The sequence below is a fragment of the Haliotis asinina genome, chromosome 1 (assembly GCF_037392515.1).
Source record: "Haliotis asinina isolate JCU_RB_2024 chromosome 1, JCU_Hal_asi_v2, whole genome shotgun sequence".
NCBI lineage: Eukaryota > Metazoa > Mollusca > Gastropoda > Lepetellida > Haliotidae > Haliotis > Haliotis asinina.
The window spans coordinates 41,882,002-41,902,344 of record NC_090280.1 but is presented as its reverse complement, the minus strand read 5'-3'; the positions used below and the strand labels follow the sequence as shown (position 1 = coordinate 41,902,344).

General features: G+C 43.7%; 1 protein-coding gene across 1 annotated transcript in view; it reads right to left on the bottom strand.

The window, feature by feature from the left end:
• LOC137291662 (multidrug resistance-associated protein 1-like) overlaps window positions 1-20,343 on the bottom strand; it is a 56,260-nt gene that overhangs the window by 9,046 nt on the left and 26,871 nt on the right. The window contains exons 10-25 of the mRNA XM_067823092.1: window positions 19,918-20,238; window positions 19,162-19,299; window positions 18,617-18,763; window positions 17,301-17,385; window positions 15,670-15,736; window positions 9,717-9,843; window positions 8,851-9,027; window positions 8,405-8,572; window positions 8,082-8,268; window positions 7,303-7,465; window positions 5,311-5,431; window positions 3,589-3,829; window positions 2,191-2,501; window positions 1,367-1,566; window positions 1,063-1,186; window positions 173-274 (exon numbers count right to left, since the gene is read on the bottom strand). Of these exons, the coding sequence (XP_067679193.1) occupies window positions 173-274; window positions 1,063-1,186; window positions 1,367-1,566; window positions 2,191-2,501; window positions 3,589-3,829; window positions 5,311-5,431; window positions 7,303-7,465; window positions 8,082-8,268; window positions 8,405-8,572; window positions 8,851-9,027; window positions 9,717-9,843; window positions 15,670-15,736; window positions 17,301-17,385; window positions 18,617-18,763; window positions 19,162-19,299; window positions 19,918-20,238 (2,679 nt within the window). The remainder of the gene's footprint in view (window positions 1-172; window positions 275-1,062; window positions 1,187-1,366; window positions 1,567-2,190; window positions 2,502-3,588; window positions 3,830-5,310; window positions 5,432-7,302; window positions 7,466-8,081; window positions 8,269-8,404; window positions 8,573-8,850; window positions 9,028-9,716; window positions 9,844-15,669; window positions 15,737-17,300; window positions 17,386-18,616; window positions 18,764-19,161; window positions 19,300-19,917; window positions 20,239-20,343) is intronic.

Sequence of the window (20,343 nt, the reverse complement as noted above, 5' to 3'; positions counted from 1 at the left end):
ACCGATAATCCAGTATCACCTGAGCAGAGTTACAGTCCACTTTAGGTAATATTTCGGAGAACACTAGAAATGGTCAATGTACCCATGTGTGAAGTTAAACATAAAACTTTGGTGGAACAAGCGAATGCTCTAACCACTGCCCCACCTCCTATGTTAAAACAAATGTACCTACCTCGCCAGGAATCTCACTGTACTCTACCATCCTCTCGACAGACACCACGTTGGTCTCCAGCTCGGTAGTAATCTGCACCATGGTGATCAGTGTCCCCGTCATCTGGACATAACATGTCAACATGAATTGTTTTTGGCTTGGTTTGTTGTTGTACGCCGCACTCAGCAATATTCCAGCTATAGGGCGGTAGTCTGTAAATAGTCGAATCTGGGCCATAAAATCCTGTGATCAACGAAATGTGTGTCGATCTATGCAATTGGGATACAATGACATGTGTCAACCTTATTAATGAGACTGACCAACTGATCCTGTTAGTTGCTTTTCACGACAAGCATTACTAGCTGAAGATCTTCATGAGTCCAACACAAATGCTAGGGCTAAACAAAAAGTAAATAAATCATTATATGCTTCGCTGTCAACAGAGAGTTTAGTACTACACCACTTTCCATAAAACTCAAGCTTAAATCAGGGTGGGTGATGACAGAAACATCAATCGCACCTTGAAATAAAACCAGAATCAAAACCGCGTGGAACAAGGCAGCGAATGGTCGAATTGCTGCCTAGTCAAATCGCCCCCTCTACATGCAGCCCAGACAGCAAATGGGACTTCTCCCAGGAAACACTGCCTACTTGAACCCATGAAACACTGCCTAGTTGAACCCACCAAGAACTTTCCAGAGAGTATGGAGGCTCCCCAACATTGTGGCCTTCTGCATTACCCAGAGTGTCAGAAGGGCTGTGTTCATGGTGAAGAAATAGGACACGCTCCTGACCTGCTCCAAGAGTTCAGGAGCTACCAAGCCAAGGGCTCCGAGAGAGATAGGGAGCCTGACAATAGTGTACTTGGGATGCAAGAGAGATATTTCATATTTCATCATTACTGATATTACCTGTAGGGCATAAGTGACAGACAGGCCGACTATTCCGCCTGAGAGTCCTGGCGTGATGACGGCGAAAATGGCGGCACTGAGGATGATGATGTTTCCAAGAAATTCTAGTCGCACTTTCATCCACCTGGAACAGTCCTTGTTATCTTGTCATGCAGGCAGATAATATGTGATTGATGTCAATAATATTTTTTCAGTATATCTGATATGGCGGACAGCATTTTTGTATGCATTATCTTCCACTGAGCAATAAATTAATGAATGTATATGACTGGGAGCTGTCTAAATAAACAAATACGTCTTGTACCTCATTGCTGCAATCGAAGCATAGTGAAAGATGTGGTTTCTGTCCACTAGCTTCAAGGACTCTTCACAGAAACGGTCCACGCCGTCATAAGCTCTGATGGAGCTGGCGCCGGTGATGGTCTCGGTGAAGTGGGAGTAGATGGGGGAGCGGGTGGTGGAGTGGTAACGCCGGAGCTGCCGGGATGTAGGGATGTACATCCTCTGTAACAAAATAGTGCGTGAGTCACTGAGTTTGGTTTTACGCCACTTTTAGCAATATTCCAACAATATCATGGCAGGACAAGATATGGGCTTCACACATTGCACCCATGTGGTGAGTCGAACCTTGGTCTTTGGCGTGATAAACGAATGCTCTATCAATAGGCTAGCCCACCGGCTACTTAAAGCATGTAAACATTGACATGATTGAGCATGTTAAAAAATCGAATAACATTTTTTAGGTCAAAATGAAATATCCCTGCCATCAGATGTAGACACCTATTTCTTCACAGGGTTGTGTTCTCAGATTTCAAACATCATATTTCATGATCACTCACATAAAATATATTTATTCCAACATTTTAAGCACCGCTCGTGGCATATCAAATCATTTCTTGTCTTCATTACCGTTGCCAGCTTCCGAATGGATTGGACGCAGTGGTCACTGGAACCACCAACGTTGCGTTCTCCAAGTCATGGGGCTACCCACCCTTTATGGAGGTGATCCTGACTTGTACTCATGCCAATACTGGTTGTCACACCCAGTCCTACTAGTAAAGTTGAAGGAGGGTGACAACCACTATCGGTATGAGTTCTGGGTACTTCTGAAGACTGTGTCAAGCTTACCTGCACGAAGAAGTACACCAGCAATGTCGGGATAGCCGCGGCCAAGAACAAGGGCGTGCTGTAAGCGATGACTATGAGGACACTGAAGACGTTGAACAGTGTTGCCAACCATTGTCGAGTTATACGGGGAAGGTGATTATCCACGACATCGACGTCTCGAGTAAAGCGGTTCAGTGTTCGACCCGTTGGCGTGGTGTCAAAGAAGGTCATCGACTGCCTGAGGATGTTGTCAAGGAGATCTCTGTGCATGATGCTCGCAGCACGGACCATCTTCCGGTACGTCACCATAACGTACAACATGACGAGGAATGCTACAGGGACATAAATATTTTTGACATTTTGCATGATTGATTGTTCGAGCAGTTGAACTGGAACTGTCACATACACATTATATGTTTCAGACATTCCGACTTAGTCTTCAGCAACCGATGCTTGTTGTAAGAGAAGACTAAGAGGATTGGGTGGCCAGGTTCGCTTACTTGGTTGACAAATGTCATTGCATCTCAATTTCGTAGATCGATGCTCGTGCTGTTGATCACTGGACTGTCTTGTCCAGACTTGATTATTTACACCATATAGCTAGAAGACTGGTGAGTGCCGGGTAAACTAAACTCACCCCCTCCCTTACCCAATAGACTAACTTTTGTGTTCTATGATTCTAGCTATATTATTTATGAAAATGCATTGGCAAAATACAAAATATAAGCCAAATGGACCAACAACAATGCCTAATTTAGACTGGGTGTCCTGGATCTGGACACTGGCACCCATATCTTCATATACAAATCCGTATTGTCTTGATTGATGGGTCATCTGTGATATAAATGTCAAGTCATAAATCTATAATTCTACCATGACTTCAGTAAATACTGGATTGTGATTGGTTAATCAAAGTAATTCAGAGGCATATAATCATGTTATATACCTCTGATTTTCCAACACTTTATGTGTTTGTTTAAAATCTGAATAACATGGGTATGGTAGAATGGGAGATAAACGTAATGTGTTGGAAAATCAGACGCGACGCGTTTGGTTTTAAATCAAATTTATAATTATTATTATATATTATATATATTATATATATTGTTATAATTTCGTTATATACCACTGATTTTCCAACACAGTATGTATATCTCCTAATTGTCTGACGTACGTCTCCTTGTCTTGACAGATCCATCTCATTGGTATGACAAATCCATCTTATTTTTATCACTCACCCATCGCACTGTCATGTCACATCTATCCTATTGGTGTGATGCATCCATCTTATTGGTATGACACATCTACCCCATTGTTACTATTGGTAACAGTCCTGGAACTGAGATACGCAATGCACTGAATAACTGAGAATGCTTACTTCCGAATAATTTATGCTTCACAATTCATATCGTGAATTACCTTGAGCCAATGAGAGGAAGCAATAGATCCCTAGATAATAGTACGAGAGCGCTGATAGGTCGGCATGTGTGGCGTTGGTGGAGAAGGAGATGTTTCTCAAACTGCGGTCATCGGTCCAGATGCTGAGCCAAACATTGGTAAGGATGCCGCTGATTTCGAAGATGAAGAAGAGGAAGAAGATAAGGACGGCTGCAGGCACACCCAGAGCCCGGAAGTAGGATTTGAGGACTGAGAACTTTGCCTGCAACGAGGACATTGCTGTGAACAATGGTTGATATGAGCTGAAAGAGACTGTTAATTTGTTTTCGTAATAAGCCTACGTTCGTAATGTGCATTTCGACTAAAATATACAGATGTGGCCGAGACCAAAAACACCAGTTCATTCTATCCATCAGTTTGTTATGGGTGTGTCTGTTGTAAATGAGGTTTACTCTCTCTGTATTTCATTTACGACATCTCTCTGAAAGAACAGCTCACTGCCAGCTTGCAGTTTGAAATAAGCGAATTTACACATAGCCCAAGCCAGCGAAGTGGTCTTCTGTAACCAGGGCTTGGCTAAGGGGGATCAGGTAGTCAGATTCGCTAACTGGGTTGACACATCATTGCGAAGCTCATGCTTTTGATCACTGGATTGTTTGGTCCACACTTATTTATTGACCTCCGCCAAATAGCTGGACTATTGCTGAGGGTGGATTTAAACAACAAACCAACTAATTAAACAAGAGTCATGAGAAGATGACATATCACCCCGGCCCCCAACATGTTCGAAAGGACAAATCACCTCACTGTTACTCAATGTTCTTTTAGAATACGTTTAGACTTAGACTGAATTGTTTCCATGGAATTCATGAAAATTATAAATGCCATATATCTGTAATCGGCATAGTCACAATTTCAAGCCCATCCCTCCATTTTGAGACTAAGTCTGAAACGTTTCCATGGAAACCAAGAAAATAAGAAATCACAAAAACCTTTAAAAACCAAAAGGCACCACTTTGGGGTCTGCCACACATATCTGCCAAGTTTTACCAACAGATATTAAGAAATTTTGAGTTCTGCTAAGGAAACGAAACACACCTCTCACTTTTGAGAGTAAGTCAAAAACGTGAAACTGAGCAAATAATACATCACTAAAACCTGTAAATACCAACAGGCACCACTATAGGTTCAGACTCATATATCTACCAAGTATTGCAGAAAAATATTGAAAGGTTTTTGAGTTATACTCTGGAAACGAAGCCCAACTCATTTTGAGACTATGTCTGAAATGTTTCCATGGAAACCAAGAAAATAAGAAATCACAAAAACCTGTATATAGCAAAAGGCACCACTTCAGGTTCTGAATGATACATCTACTAAGTTTTGCAGAAAAATATTGAATGGTTTTTGAGTTTCGCTCCGACGCCCACCCTGCCATTAGACTAACACCAAAATGTTCCATGGAAAAACAAAAAAATTATAAGTGCCAAATCTGTAAATAGCAAAAGTCACAACCATAGGCTGAGATTACTTTATCTATCAAGTTTGGTCTAAAAATATGGAGTTATGCTCTAGCAACAAAATGATTGGGAATGGACAGACGGACGAGGCGTCGACTATATCCCCCCCATTACATGCCGGGGGAAAAAACTTACAAACCAACCAACACAACGCCTGCACGAAACAATCTTATCCAATATTACGACTATATTAAATGTATATTTAGCCTTGGATGACACTGACCCTGCCTAGCTCGTATTTTTCATCATCTGTGAGTCTGTGCTCCTCTTTATCATCCTCCTTCTCATCAGCAACAGACGCCGCCTGCTCCTCATTCGGGCCGTCGTTTTCTTCAGTGAGGACGCTAAAATATATCCAAATTGTGACTGTAATACAACTGAGGTGAGGTAGGGTGAAATGGTGAGGTGAGAACATGTGAGATGAAATAAGGTTTCTGGTCTTGTCAGGGAAGGCGCTATACAGGTAGAAAACAGAACTACAATATCAAGCACATCCTCCTCCTGGGGTGGTGGGGAGGCCTACTGGTTAAACCGTTCTCTTCTCATGTTGAAAACCTGGGTTCAATTCCCCACATTGGTACAATGTGTGAAGCCCATTTCTGGTGTCCTCAGCCGTGACATTACTGGAATACTGCTAAAAGCGGTGTAAAACTAAACTCACTCACTCGCTCCTCTTCCTCATCGAACACACATTTGTTTCTTTCATGACTAGTCAAAGGTTGGTGTGTATGTCATGGAAACTTCATAGAAACTCAAGAAACATAGACAGGCCCCCCTAAGTAATTGAAGAAAATACAGCAAATTTGAAGGAATTGCATCTCAAATATAACGCAGCCCACTCGCGAAACAATTGCAGCGATATCGGCAGTTTAGCGGTAATAACAGAAACTTATCGTCCCTATCGGAAGCAATATCGGTAATACTGGAAACACGATCGGCCATCTTCGGAGGTTTTTCGGTCGCGAGCGGAAACTCACGCAGCAAAACATGGCGTCATTGGAAGAAGCATCCGTTGCGGTGAGTTTTGTTTTTAGTTCCTGATTTTACAGTTTTATACTTATCCATCTTTGACCACGCATGTTGAATGCGTTTAGGTATGAGGTGTTGTCTCGGCAATAGCATATGCTTTTAGGAAAAGATTGTCACTGCAGAAGAGTGCCACAAGTCATGCCCCTGGAGGTTGTTTACATCTGAACATGGAAGTCGTGCCGATGATTACGAACGTGTGCCAGATATAACATCATTTTTTTGTAAAGTGTGTTTAAATTTGTCAATTGCACTTCATAGGAAGAAAAATTTTGGCTCATAAACTTCTTCATGGCACACGGCACACGTTCATAATCTTCGGCATGACTTCGATGTTCAGATGTAAACAACCTCCAGGGCCGATGATTACGAACATCAGGAACGTGTGCCATGAAGAAGCATTTTGAGAGAAAGTCGCTGATTGCACAACTAAATCAGATGGCAACCAATCACGAATCTTGAACACTCGCACCATGAAAGAACCATATTAGAACAGAGGTTTGTAGGAAGATATGACAAGTAACCCCTGTGGAAAGAGAATAGGATGGATGCTGACTTCCAAAGGCTCGTATCAGCAGGGATGACGAGAAATGAAATTCACACACTGTATGCATCTAGGGAATCGAAACCGGTTCTAAGCTTGATGTGACCTTTAACCACTTGACTAACCCAGATATGCCAACCTCTACGATTTTATCGTAGTCGCTATGAATTTTCACATCAAACTACACAAATACGATTCAACTAGAAATCCTACAAAATTTGAAAAAAAAATGCATTAAAATTCAGATATAAGACAAGAACATATATTTTCAACGATGAAATACATTTTCGGACTTCACATACCTTCCATTCATCATATATAATGACATATTTGAAATGGAATGACTGCAAGTAACAAATGTGAGCTGATTTCAATACCATGTGCCCATAATATCATCCATTTTTCTCTCATGATTTTGTTTATTTAATTGACTAGTAATTTTATGGTCAAACTACGAATTTTGAACGCTGAAACTACTATTTGCAACACTTTTGGATTGGTATCTCTGCTAACCAACCGCCCATGGCCACGACAAACGATTCCAAGTTGATTTGAGGCATTTCACAGTGGGTTCTTCATCACTGGGCAAGTCTCTGAGGCTCTTATGATTTTATGTTTGAAGACTATGCGTCCCTTATCTCTTACCTTGTAGACCTTTCTCTGTCCAGCGAATTTGGCAGTGACGACATGGAAGGAGAGTTGAGACTGGATGCCAGCGGGCTGAAGTGAGGCGACAGGGTCAAAGGTGATTTTCCTATCGAGGTCACGGAGTCGACTCTCTCGAGTATCTTTGCCCGGATCCTTTGTACTGGGAGGTATAATAAGACCTTCACTACATGTGTACTGTTTGAATTGTTTATTACAATGTATCTGTATCTTCCAGAATATTCTACTGGTGTTCATGAAAACATAAGTAATATTCAGACTTAATCCCCCAAGTAATTATTTAACTCACACACCATTCTACATGCTGGACATGTAGTAAGCTTAGTCGTGAAGGGTCCCGCTCACTATGTGTAGTAATGTCCCTTATGCAAACATGGATCCTATGGCCGTTCGCTTGTACCCCAGATTCGTCTTTAATGAGTTTCCAAAGTCAGCACCCTATCCCAATCAAAGGTCTTATGGAAGTGGTTATTGTCTAAAAATGTAACATTTTCATGGTTTCCTCCAAATTTGAGTTTATAACACCACCGAAATCCAAAGCTTAGTTAATGCAAACCTCCATTCAGTTTCAATCATTTTCAGTGAATGAGTACTTAACCTATGTTTTAATCTCTATCTCTGAGACAGATGTTTCCTATCACTGCTTTAAAACATATCATTATTTTACCATGAAGCGTTACATTTTGTTATAACATATTTCTAATGGCATATTCATTATTAAAACAGTTTTCACATGTTAATCATCCCATCATACATACATTCATCGTCCTCCCCGACATCTTGGGTTCCCTCCAATAGATATGCTTTAAGGAACTGGGCGAAAGCACCATCGTGGTCCAAAAGTTCCTCATATGAGCCAACCTCGCTTATCTCCCCTTGATCCATGACAACTATGACGTCAACCACAGGCAACCAATGAATTCCGTGGGTTATCAGTACCCTAGTCTGCAGAAGAGGATTTCATAGTGTTACATAATCTGCATGAAACTGTTCCTGATTGTTTTTAATGTTGAACGCGAAAACGCAACAAATGCACGAACATGGAAACCTCCAAGAAAAATATGATCACAGGACGCACTACCTTGTCTTTCAAGATTCCTTCGTTACCGATGACGTTTCTGAAGATGTGTTTACCGACGTGGGAATCAACGGCACTGAGTGGGTCGTCAAGGAGGTAGATGTCTCTGTCACTGTAGACTGCTCTCGCAAGAGACACTCTCTGCTTCTGACCTCCGCTAAGATTGATACCCTAATAATAATGATATCGATGGTATAAATATTATCAATGGTGAGTCTAAGCTGGTCTTCATAAAATTCAATCAACTGACATCAGTTTGCACGAGGCCATCTGCCGACCATCAGGTTTGGACGCTAGCAAATAGAACCGACGTTCATTTGTTTTATCCAGAAATTACGGCATTGAATTATTTACCTCTTAGTTCGCTACGGAAGGATAATCCAGCTATCTATAACTCTCTATAATGCTGTTGTTTTGACGAGCAATCTCTCTAAGAATCAATGGAGCACCTTTTCTCCTATTTCCGTGTTCTCTCCTCCTGGAAGTACTTCAAGGTCAGCCTCCAGTGAGCAGGCGTGGATGATATGTCTGTATTTGGCCTCCTCGTATGGATTTCCGAACAAAATGTTCTTCCGCAAGGAGAGGTTCTGCATCCATGCTTGTTGTGGAACATATGCGACAGAACCCTATAAACAGAGCAGGCTTAGGTCATGCTTGTAAAACAGAACACAGCGAACAGAACATGCCATCAATGACCTGAATACATTATATTAACGGGTGTTATCAGGTATGTACGTACATATGACATAAATACACTCAGGGTAAAGGAGGTCGATAGAACCATAAAATCTAAGGCCTATACAATTCACTCACGTATTCTGTGACTCAAGGTCATTATTCGCGACCACTAGAATCGAATATATATGATCGGGATATATAAAGGAGTGTTTTACTTGAACTGGAATATTAATGTACATGTCATTTGGTGATGTGTGGCCCTGTGCATAGCGCGCAGCTTACAAATCACTTGTATGGTCACTGTCCTACAGCAATGTTGTTCAGCAATAATTCAGATATTTAGCGGCGGTCTGTAAATAATCAAGTCTGGGCCAGACAATTCATGGGCATTGATCATCGCAATTGGGATAGGATGACATGTGATTGCAACCACCAAATAAACATACAAACAAAAATACAAACCAATAAACAAGTCGCCTCTTATGACATGAAGTGAGTGTAGTGTTACGCCACTTATTCCAATATATTCCAGCCAATACTATACCGACTGAAGACGTCAAATCCCGAAGCTCAACCAGTAGGTTACAAATGAGACTGACATATCAGTCGTTAAGGCACGTCAAATATAACAGTTTACCTTCATACAGACATCGCCATGGATTTTCTCCATCTCCCCCAGTACCGCCGACAAGAGGGACGACTTCCCTGCTCCGACCTGACCCACAACAGCGATCAGTTGACCTTTCTTAACATTGAAGCAAATGCTGCAAATACAGAAATGAGTCAACCAATAAACGGAATAAAATCATACAAACATGAGTGAGTATGGTTTTATGCCGCTTTTAGCAATATTCTGACAATATCACGGCGGTGGATACAAGAAATGGGCTTCACACACTGTACCCATGTATCATCTGCGTGATGAGCGGACGTTTTAACGACTAGGCTACCCCACCACCCCATAAATATATGAACAAATGTAGTTCTCAGAAATATAATATGATGGCGAACTAATTAAACGAGATAAACACAAAATAAATATAGATGGTTAGAAATAATTAGAATAGATGAATGAACAGAATAATGGCACGGCGGTAGACAAAGACAAACACACATAATAATTTGATAAGAAATGATAAAATAGGTAAAGGCAGGCAAAGAAACACACAGAGATTACTATAGTGATTCGAAACAATTAAAAAACAAATGAGAGAACTGAATAAAGAGATAAAGGCAGACAAAGGGTTGGTTGGTTTGTTGTTTAACACCGCACTCAGCAATATTCAAACAAACCTGTAGAGGTTGCAGATTCTTTGAATAGAGTCCTCCTGGCCCCTGGCCTCGTGACAGCCAAGAGCAGGTAACTCTTAACCTATATCGCAAGCCAAACACTTCTGTTCTGTAACCAATACAGACAGAATGTGGGGAGGTGGGTGGCCTTACCCCAAGGAGGACTCTATTCAAAGAATCTGCAACCTCTACAAGTTTGTTCAATTCTTTTTCATAGAGATCCTCCTTGGGGTACTTATAAGCATAAGACAGACTCCTAAAGACTGATCTTAGGGAGAGGCATTCTGTCTGCTTGTGAACCTGACATAAGATGATAACCTTTATTACAAAACGAAGGTAACAAGGAATCACACTTACCTGGTCATGTCACCGTATGTGCCTTGCGGTGGGGGCGCGGACCAGGGCCAGGCTAATACATGGTCTAACCCTACTATTTCTCTCTGGAAGATATCCGTAGGGTGCCTAAAAAAAAATTGCCCCCCCCCTACCCCCTTTTCTCGTACTGAAAGACGGGAGCCAGGACAGGCGACCGATATTACTGAGTTCCATTCTTAGGCACCAGCCAAGGTGCTAGGGAAAGACTCAAACAGTCTAGGTAAGTAAGCAAAAAAATACCACCACCATAATAGAGCCCATCACCGGGATAAAAGATGGAAAGTATACAGTAAGACACCACCACCAGTGTATTTGTTGCAGCTACAACGTCAAATGATCGTTCTCAATTTGCGAGGTTAGCTCAATCGGCTTGGGCGCTCATACCCTGCTCACTGGTGAGAACTGACTAGCCAAACCGAGCACGCTCGCTTGACAGTCTGTCTAACTGGTAATGACGAATGAACATGCTCGGTCGGCTCCAAATAGAAGCTGAGCAGATCTCTTCAATGGGCAAGGCGGACACGTATGCCTTCGATGTCGCCACAGCCCTAACCGAATGAGCTTTCAAACCCTCGGGGGTATACGACCTGCTTGTCTGCTTGTTCGCCGGAAGGCCAGCCTTGCCACTACCATAACAGCAGAACAATTGATCATTCTTCCTAATGTCTTTTGTTCGTTTGATATAAGTGTTAAGGGTCTTACGGACATCTAAGACATCTAAGAGAGGTACCGAGCGCCGAAGGCTGCGTGAAAGCAGGGAACTCAATAGGCGCCGTTACGTGAAAGGTGCTATCTCTCTAAGGACGGTAAGTATCTGGCAATTGAATGCTCACTCTGTCTTTGTGAAACACCGTTAATTTTGGGTGGGCGGACATAGCATGCATGTCTCCTACCCGCCTGCTAGAAGTTACCGCCACAAGAAAAGCAGTCTTCCATGTCAACAGCTGGAGGGAAAGAGCTGATAGGTTGTGAAAAAGAGGACCAGACAACCAATCAAGAACGACTGGCAAGTCCCACAGGGGACTAATCCGCCGGACAGACGAACGGATTCTGTCCACGCCTGCAAGGAAGCGCTGAACTAGAGGGTGCTGCCCCAATAATGCACTGTCAACAGGAATGTGGAAGGCAGAGATTGCTGGGGAGTAACCGCTAACTGTAGAAGCGGTCAGACCGGCTTCCAGCTTAGATTGTAGTAACTCCAAAATAGATACTAGATTGATAAGGGATCAAGAATCCCCGTCAACACACCAGCGTGCATAACAGGCTCATCTATCCTCATGCTGAACGTTTGTCGAATCCCTCCGCGAAGTCAGAGTTGTGTCTGCAACTGATGCAGGAATTCCTCTCTCATGGACGCGACTCTGGACAGCGGCCAAGTCACCCACTGAATCCTGTGATTGGGGTGTGGCGTTCCGTTCTGGGATAGTAAGTCCGGTCGAAAGGGTATAGTACAGGTGGCTGAGCCAGAAACCTGAGAATTACCAGAAGCCAGCTTTGAGCCGACCAAACTGGTGCCAGAAGCACAAGTAGTCGAACCGGTTGTACGGCCAGCTGTGAGAGGAGTCGTGAGATCAGAGGAACTGGTGGGAACGCCCACAGCACTCTGTCTGTCCAATCGAGCAGAAAAGCGTCGTTGGCTATCACTCTCGGATGCGGTATCCTTCAGCAAAACACAGGAATCTGATTTGTCGCCCCAGAGGCAAACAGATCTACCTGGAACGACCCGAACAACTGGGAAATGATCCCGAATATCCCCCGATGCAGCATCCACTCGTGTGGGACTAGTATACGTCTCGAGAGCGCATCCACACAAACGTTGTCTATGCCCGGGAGAAAGACGGGAAGTACTCGAATGTCGAACTGGTCACACCACAGCAGAAACTGCCATGCCTCCTGAAGAAGGGACGGAGACACTGTGCCGCCTTGCTTCAGGATATACGTCATAGCGGTCTGGTTGTCCATCTCTAGGCGAACCACTTGACCCCGCACTGACTCCAAGAAGCTCTCGAACACCCGGCGGATTGCTCTCAATTCCAACACATTGATGTGTAGGGTGACTTTGTCCTCGGCCCAATGGCCCGAGACTGATAGTTCGCCCAGGACGCAGCCCCAGCCTGTGAGGGAGGCGTCCGTCTGAAGCGAGAGGGAAGGGGTCGGCGTCTCTAAGGGGATCCCCCTGGACAGATTTCCGACTTCTGTCCACCACCGCAGGTGAGGAACCAACCAAGCGGGAGTCTCCAGAACAGTCTTGTAGCTCTCCGAATGGGACCACAACTGGGCTAATGCCTGTTGAATGGGTTGCATCCTCAACCTTGCACGCCAGACCACGTCCACTGTAGCCGCCATAGTGCCCAGCAAATGAAGCCAAGTTCTTGCTGTGGCCCTGGGGGACTTGAGACACTGAAGTACAGTCCTCTGAACTTTGACGATACGGTCTGGGTCCAGGGAAACAATCCCTTGTGCCGTATTGAACCGTGCCCCCAAGGACACCAGATCCTGCATGGGGGTCACGTCTGATTTCTTGAGATTGATAATCCAGCCGAGCTTCAACAGGATGTCCATCACTTGCTGTGTGGCATCATGTGATAACCAAAGCCCGAAGGCCCTCAAAAGCCAATCGTCCAGGTACGGATGACAACACCTGCCCTGTGACCTGGCTACCTGAGCTGGGATCAACATAAGTATGGTGAACACCCTCAGTGCAGTGGAGATGCTGAAGGGTAGAACCCGAAACTGATAACACTTCCCGTCGAAGGAAAACCGAAGGTATTTCTTGAACTCGGAGTATATCGGGAAATGGAGGTAAGCGTCCTTGAGATCAATTGATGTGAGCCAATCCCCTGTCTCCACGGAAGAGATCACTGAATGCAGTGTCTCCATCCTGAAGGACGGAACCTCTATGAGCTTGTTCAGCCCCTTGAGATTCAAGATAGGTCTGAACCCTCCATTCTTCTTGGTCACAAGGAAGTACATGGAATAAAACCCGTCTTCTTGTTTACCTTCCGGAACCATCTCGATGGCTGCCTTGTCCAGTAACGACTGGAACTCGGCACGGAGGACCTCTGCTTTTTCCCGGGAGAACAGCACTGGAGCGTGCCGAATCCCCGGGAGAGTGGAGGTTTTCGCTTCCACTGTGGCATATGGCCATCCCTGACTGTGGACAGGACCCAGGGATTTGAAGTGGCTGCCTGCCATTTCGAGAGGAATACAGACAGCCTGCCGCCTACAGGGACTTCTGGCGCAAGGCAATGTACCCCCCCAGTCGGCAGTTCTCCGCCTGCTTGTGCGCGGGACACCAAAGGCTCTGGACAAATGTTTAACGGGAAGCCGGGACAGGCTTCTCTTTGCCCTGAAAAGGCTGCTGTTGCTGCAGTTGCGGCAACACAGGACCTTTGCCTTTGCCCTTCGCCCTCTTGCTTCGTTCGTGCTGCAATGGAGCAGTCCACTTAGCACCCTCCTTTGCCGGCGCCGAAGGGTACGCTGACAACAAATTGTAGCAGATCGTCAGTCGTGGGATACGTCAACAGTGGAGACATAGCATCAATACGCAGTAACAGCAGCGTCAGCTGTCAATTAAACATGGCTAGGGTGGCAGGACACTGTCCACTGGTGAGAACACGGCTCTTTCACGTGAGTGCATATCAAACCAGTAATGTTTGGGCAGTGCCGATGCAAATGCTTTGGAAGCAGCGACTTCCCTGACTGAGTGCTGCTGCCGAGGCTCCCCCGAGGGTGACCAAAGTGAAAACAAACGCATCCATGACCGATACCAGGAAAAGCGAGTCATCCCTCAGCTGGTAACGCCGAACAAGCTCTGGCAAATCAAAGTGAGGGCGAGTACCAACAAGGAGGAGATCCATCACATCCTGCACCAAGGAAGGGAGAATGCACAGTTGCGTCTGCGAGGGTTGCCTAGGAGCAAATGCTTCCCCCTCCTCCCCCCGGCAGCGGAACTCAGCTGAGTCTGGGCGGCATGTTGGGACTGCAGTCTGGAGAATATCTAGTGCGATAAGCTGACGCACCTCCCTCAAGACCTAGGAAAAGCGGAAAGCCCCCTCAGACTCCATAACTTTCCCGACATCCATAGCCTTGATCTCCAATCCCGAGGCTGAGCCCGAATCCTCTCTGAAAGAGGACCCACATCCAGACCCAGTGGACGACTGAGCCACAGCACCTTCCACTCCAGTCACCGATAGACTACACAAACCCAAGACGCTGGAGGAAGCTCGGACGGAACTGAGTCCTCCGCTCACCGTTGAGGATTCCTGGGGTTCCTGTCCATGCGCCAGAACTGAGAACTTAGAGAGGGACTGGGAGCGAACCTTCCCTCTCGGGTCACCGAGGCATCCGGACCCAAGGCCAAAGGCAAGGGATCGACAGCAACATCCAGGCTAGCTGAGCGAGCAGAGCCTGGCGATCCGCCCCCAGCCCAGAGTGAGTGAGGAACTCCTGCCAGACACCTCCAACCGACTCATGGATAAGGGACTTCACTGAGTCCATGTGCTGTTGAAACAACTGTGTAATCAGAGACATGTCAAAACCATGACTAGACTGAGAAGAAGAGGGCTGAAGACTTAGGTTTTCTGCAGCACACGTGTCTTTACAGTACGGTGACAGCAGAAGGAATGATGATACAGGCTGGGATGCTTACCTGGTTGCCTGCGTATGCACGGCATAGGGGTAACTCCATGTGGTGAGGGGGCTTATAATGAACAAAAAAGATTTTTTGTTTATTGTACAATATTTGATTAAAACATCGATAACAACTGTCATGTGACATTTTCCAGCAGCAGAAAATGTATCCCAGGGACGATCTCTATGAAAAAGAATAAGAACAGTTGAAATCCACAGACAAGACATGTATGGCGTAAATGACGTGATAACTGACGTAATACATCAAGGCCATTATGGAATGTTTCACTTACTTCTTCAGTGTTTTGTCCGAATCTCGGTCCCAGCTAAACTGACCGTGTTCAATGCTTATCACATTATCTGAAAACAAAATTCAAAATAAATCTTAGTTCGTTTTAATGTACACTGTAAAGAATTTATATAAAACGTAGAATAGATCTGATAGCAAATCCAGGATCATGTAAGGGATGCTACTCTGTAACCCATAAAATAACCTGTTACTCATCCAGCAATGCAGTAGCAGTAGATGTCTTCTTTACTAAAATTCCGAACCCAAAACTATACTTTTTGTCCTGTTATAAAACACAGTAATAACAACTTGCATGCATTTAAAAGAATATTCACCGAACCATACAGACGGTTCCTGGGGAGTCTCTTTTCAGCATAAATATCGACAATACATTCCTGTATTAATAAGGCACCAGTCCATTCATATGTTTAGCCAAATGGGAAATACTATCAACCTTTAACACAACGTCGAGCGAAAATCACACTGCATGTGCATGTTGAATGGAGTCGCTTTCAAGTTCAACAAATTTACACAATCTGACGGTTTTATAATACTGATACCATCTGAATCTAGTATTGATCATGGTTTTAACTGCAATATGTCAACAGTTTCATTGTGACGCTCTAATAATTCCACGTGCAGCATGTGGTGACAAAACCGGTTTACACTGATATTTATTTTAATACAACATCAGACATTTTAAGAATTTGTTCTGCTTAGGGATCTTTTATTTCTTGATAAATGATTCATTTTCACGTCCTTAAATATGATGCAGATTTCAAGTGAATTATGAGTCGTTCATGTCGGGTTCATTTTTCTGCATCAGAAGCAGTGTCATTGATTTTAAGTAACTCGTATGCATCGTGTATGTGTTTGTTTGTTTGATGTTGCAGAGAGCAAAATTCAACCTTTATTTTCAGGAACATTCTTTCAAGTGACTGATATCATGAGTATTGACATGGCATACGTCAACATACAGTGACGTCAACCCGATCAACCCGATCCTGACCACCTGATCCCGTTAGTCACCTCTTACTACAAACCGAATGTAACCTGGATGTTTCGGGCCAGTTAACATGTTTAATGGCACATATACTGAGGGAGATAAATAATGGATTACATGACACTACAACCAAGTTACACTTGTACTTAAATGTGATCCCTTATTTTGTACCCTCAGTATATATATAGGTTTGTTGCAGCAATGGCAAGTAAGCGTATGATAAATCAACCTGAATTTACACTAAACAAGGTTGTCAAACCTCAAGCAAAACACAGGACTGAGAAACTGAACAGGATGTAATAATATGATATACATGTACTAAAGATTGTGGATGTGAAACGCTTTCTGGATGTGATCACTGATGATGCAATATCTCTGTTTACCTCACTCACACACTCACTCACTAATGTAGCAGCCTTCCTTCAGACAATTGCAAGGAAGTGATTAATTGGCTATATAATAGATCCGGTCTTGCACGTCTAAATTGAGGTACAACGGGGATGGTTGGAGGTACAATCCAGTGATCAACACTATGAGCATCATTCTACGCATCTGGGACACGATGACACGTCAATACGACACAACACCCGATCCTTGACACTATGAGGAAATACTGTGTAAGCTATATTCACCTTTTTCTGTGGTGTGTTTGACCGTCTCTGGGTCCAGGTCTGGACTGGAGAGGTACTTTGCCAGTCTGTCCAACGAGACGGCGGCCTGTAAGATGAGGATCAGATTACTGACTGCTAGTCTGTATGTTGTTCTACGAGTCTGACAGGAAGCTGGATCTATGCTATTGAGATACAATGGCATGTGTCAAGTTTGTTGTTTAACCCCGCAATCAGCAAAGAATCCAGCAATACAGCTATATTCGAGTCTGGAGAGGACAATCCAGTGATCACAAGAGAGAGCTTCAATCTTCGCAGTTAGGTTACGACGACGTGTGAACCAAGTTTTTGAGCTTGACCACCCGATCCAGTTATTCACCTATGACGACATGCATAGGGTGCTGAAGACCAATTCTAGTCTTTTCGGAGTAAATACACCGCTTACTGTTATTGGTGGGGGAGGGATGTGCAGGGAGGGAGGTAGGGTTGTTATTTGGCCAGATGGCCTGGTTACTTATGGTACGTCACATTGTGACGATATGTGACCTACTGAGAGCCCATAGTGATATAATACATGAAGTCGCCTTGCCACTGACATGACTGATAAAGAATACTTGATATGCATTGTATATCGAGATATAAAATGATGTATCAAGCATCCCTGCAAGCTAAATGGTTAGACATGATAACCTATGATAACCTGTGTAACTAGGCAGGGAGTTCGCAATCTTGTACATTACCAGTGAGGCCATTTTAAACAAAAAGTGCATTATTTTTATATACAGATATTCCACATGTATTATCTTAAATTCTCATACAAAATGATATTTGTACACGAGCCATCATAATCTGGAGATTCTTGTGTCATATCATAATCTGAACATACTTGTGCCAGTCATGACCTGCACATAGTTGTGTCAATCATGATCTGCACATAGTTGTGTCAATCATGGTCTGGATATAGTTGTGTCAGTCATGATCTGGACATAGTTGTGTCAATCATGATCTGGACATAGTTGTGTCAATCATGATCTGGACATAGTTGTGTCAGTCATGATCTGGACATAGTTGTGTCAATCATGATCTGGACATAGTTGTGTCAATCATGATCTGGACATAGTTGTGTCAATCATGATCTGGATGTACCGATGTGGGACATTGAACCTGTGATCTGCACAGTTGTGTCAGTTATGATCTGAATGTACCGATAAGAGGAACTGAACCCGGGCCTTTTGAGTGTAGAGTGAACTCTTCAACAAATCTACTGCACACATTTAAAGACCCTGATGTTATATTGTCACCAGGAGATTTACTTTAGTCTGCATGACCAATAGACCTACTTGCACCATGTTGTTAAAAACATTAGGAAGCGAGTTCATTGGTTCGCGGAGAATGTTGAAAAGCGCCAACGCCACAAAGCCAGTCTGAGAGTCCAGGAAGTGGTGTTCTGACGTCAACACATACGTCACAAAACTAGCCAGCGTCACCTGTTGGAGAGATGGTGAAATAAAACAACCGTCAAGGAGAAGCTTGGAAAACTACCACCCATTGAGCTGATCTCTTATACGTCTACAAGGTTTCATTTTAAAAAATTTAAGTTCGCTGGTGATACTCAAGACATCTAGACCACCGACAGTAAATTTGTGATTCAGTTAGAATGACGTATGAAACACAGCAGCAATTGTGTGATTTCACAGCAAATATTACAAGTAACAAAGAGATTCTTTATTGCAAATATACCCGTTCATGTTCATCATACAGTATGAATTCACACTTAAAATGGGTGTTCAAGGCTTTGAACAAGACTCAAGACTGCCAGTTGTCCAGATGGTATTGTACCTTAAAAAAGCACAAAGCTGTTAAACCCAACAGCTCGCGCACTTACCAATGTTGGAGCGCCGACCCAGCAGAATACGTTAAGGGCGTTCATGATGGCCAGTTTCTTGATGAGTGCGATCTCTCTGCTTCTAACAGCCATTACCTTGTCTCTAAACGAGGATTCCCATGCATACAGCTTTAACACCTGCAACAAAGGAGTGAGTGAGGGAGTGTGTGAATAAGTGTGTGTGTGGGGGTGGGTGGGGGTGAGTGAGTGAATGAGCCAGCGACTGAGTTATAAATGAGTGACCGGGTGGGTGGGTGCGTGAGTGAGTAAGTTTTGGGTGTTTGGGTTGGTGGGTGAGAGTGTTATGTCGTTCTCTCACAATAGCGAGAAACCGAACAATTTCATGATTGTGTGACTGTATACTGAAATCTGATCACTTAGTGCCCCTTATCAGAGTCATGAAATCATCTGGACAGCTCACTGACAAACAGATAACTTCAAATTTTTTGTTGTCTTGTTGCATATTTGAAAAAAAAGTAAGGTCACAACATTCATAAAAAAATGATTACATCACAAAAGAAATATGTTATAGGTTCTTTCTCTCAGTTCTACACACTGGCAGCTTCTGGTGTCCTCACTGATATTTGTTTATTGGTCTGTCATTTATTTGTTAGCGTATACTGAAAATCATATTTTGACATATACAACATATGAACATAAGTACATTTTTCTACGGAAATCGACAAAACAGTTTCTCTAATCAAATCATTTGGACAAAGATCCGTATTATTGAAGTTCCCGTGTGTAAACAAATACCTTAATTCCATTCAGTATTTCGTTCATGTTCTTCAGTCTCTCATCCTTGATACTGAGCTGCTTGTTGTGGAGTTTCTTCATATAGAAGACCAGCTTGTAGTTGAGCGGCGTCATGACGACCATCACTGCTACGCCGGCAAACATGGAGACTCCGATCACCTGATACAGGAAGCAGAAGCCCAGCACCAGACTAAGAGGAGCTGACCAGAGCTGAAAGAGCTGACAGACACATCCTTCCAACCTGCTGCAGTCAACGGACATGAGGTTGACGATGGCTCCAGTCGTGAAGAGCTTTCTGGATTCGTTATTCATCGTCAGGGACTAGAGGAATGAACAAGTAAAAGGAAGGGACAGGTTGAATATCTGAAACATTGACTATGACTGGTGCTTCAGTTGCTACTGCTGCTACTACTACTACTACTGGTG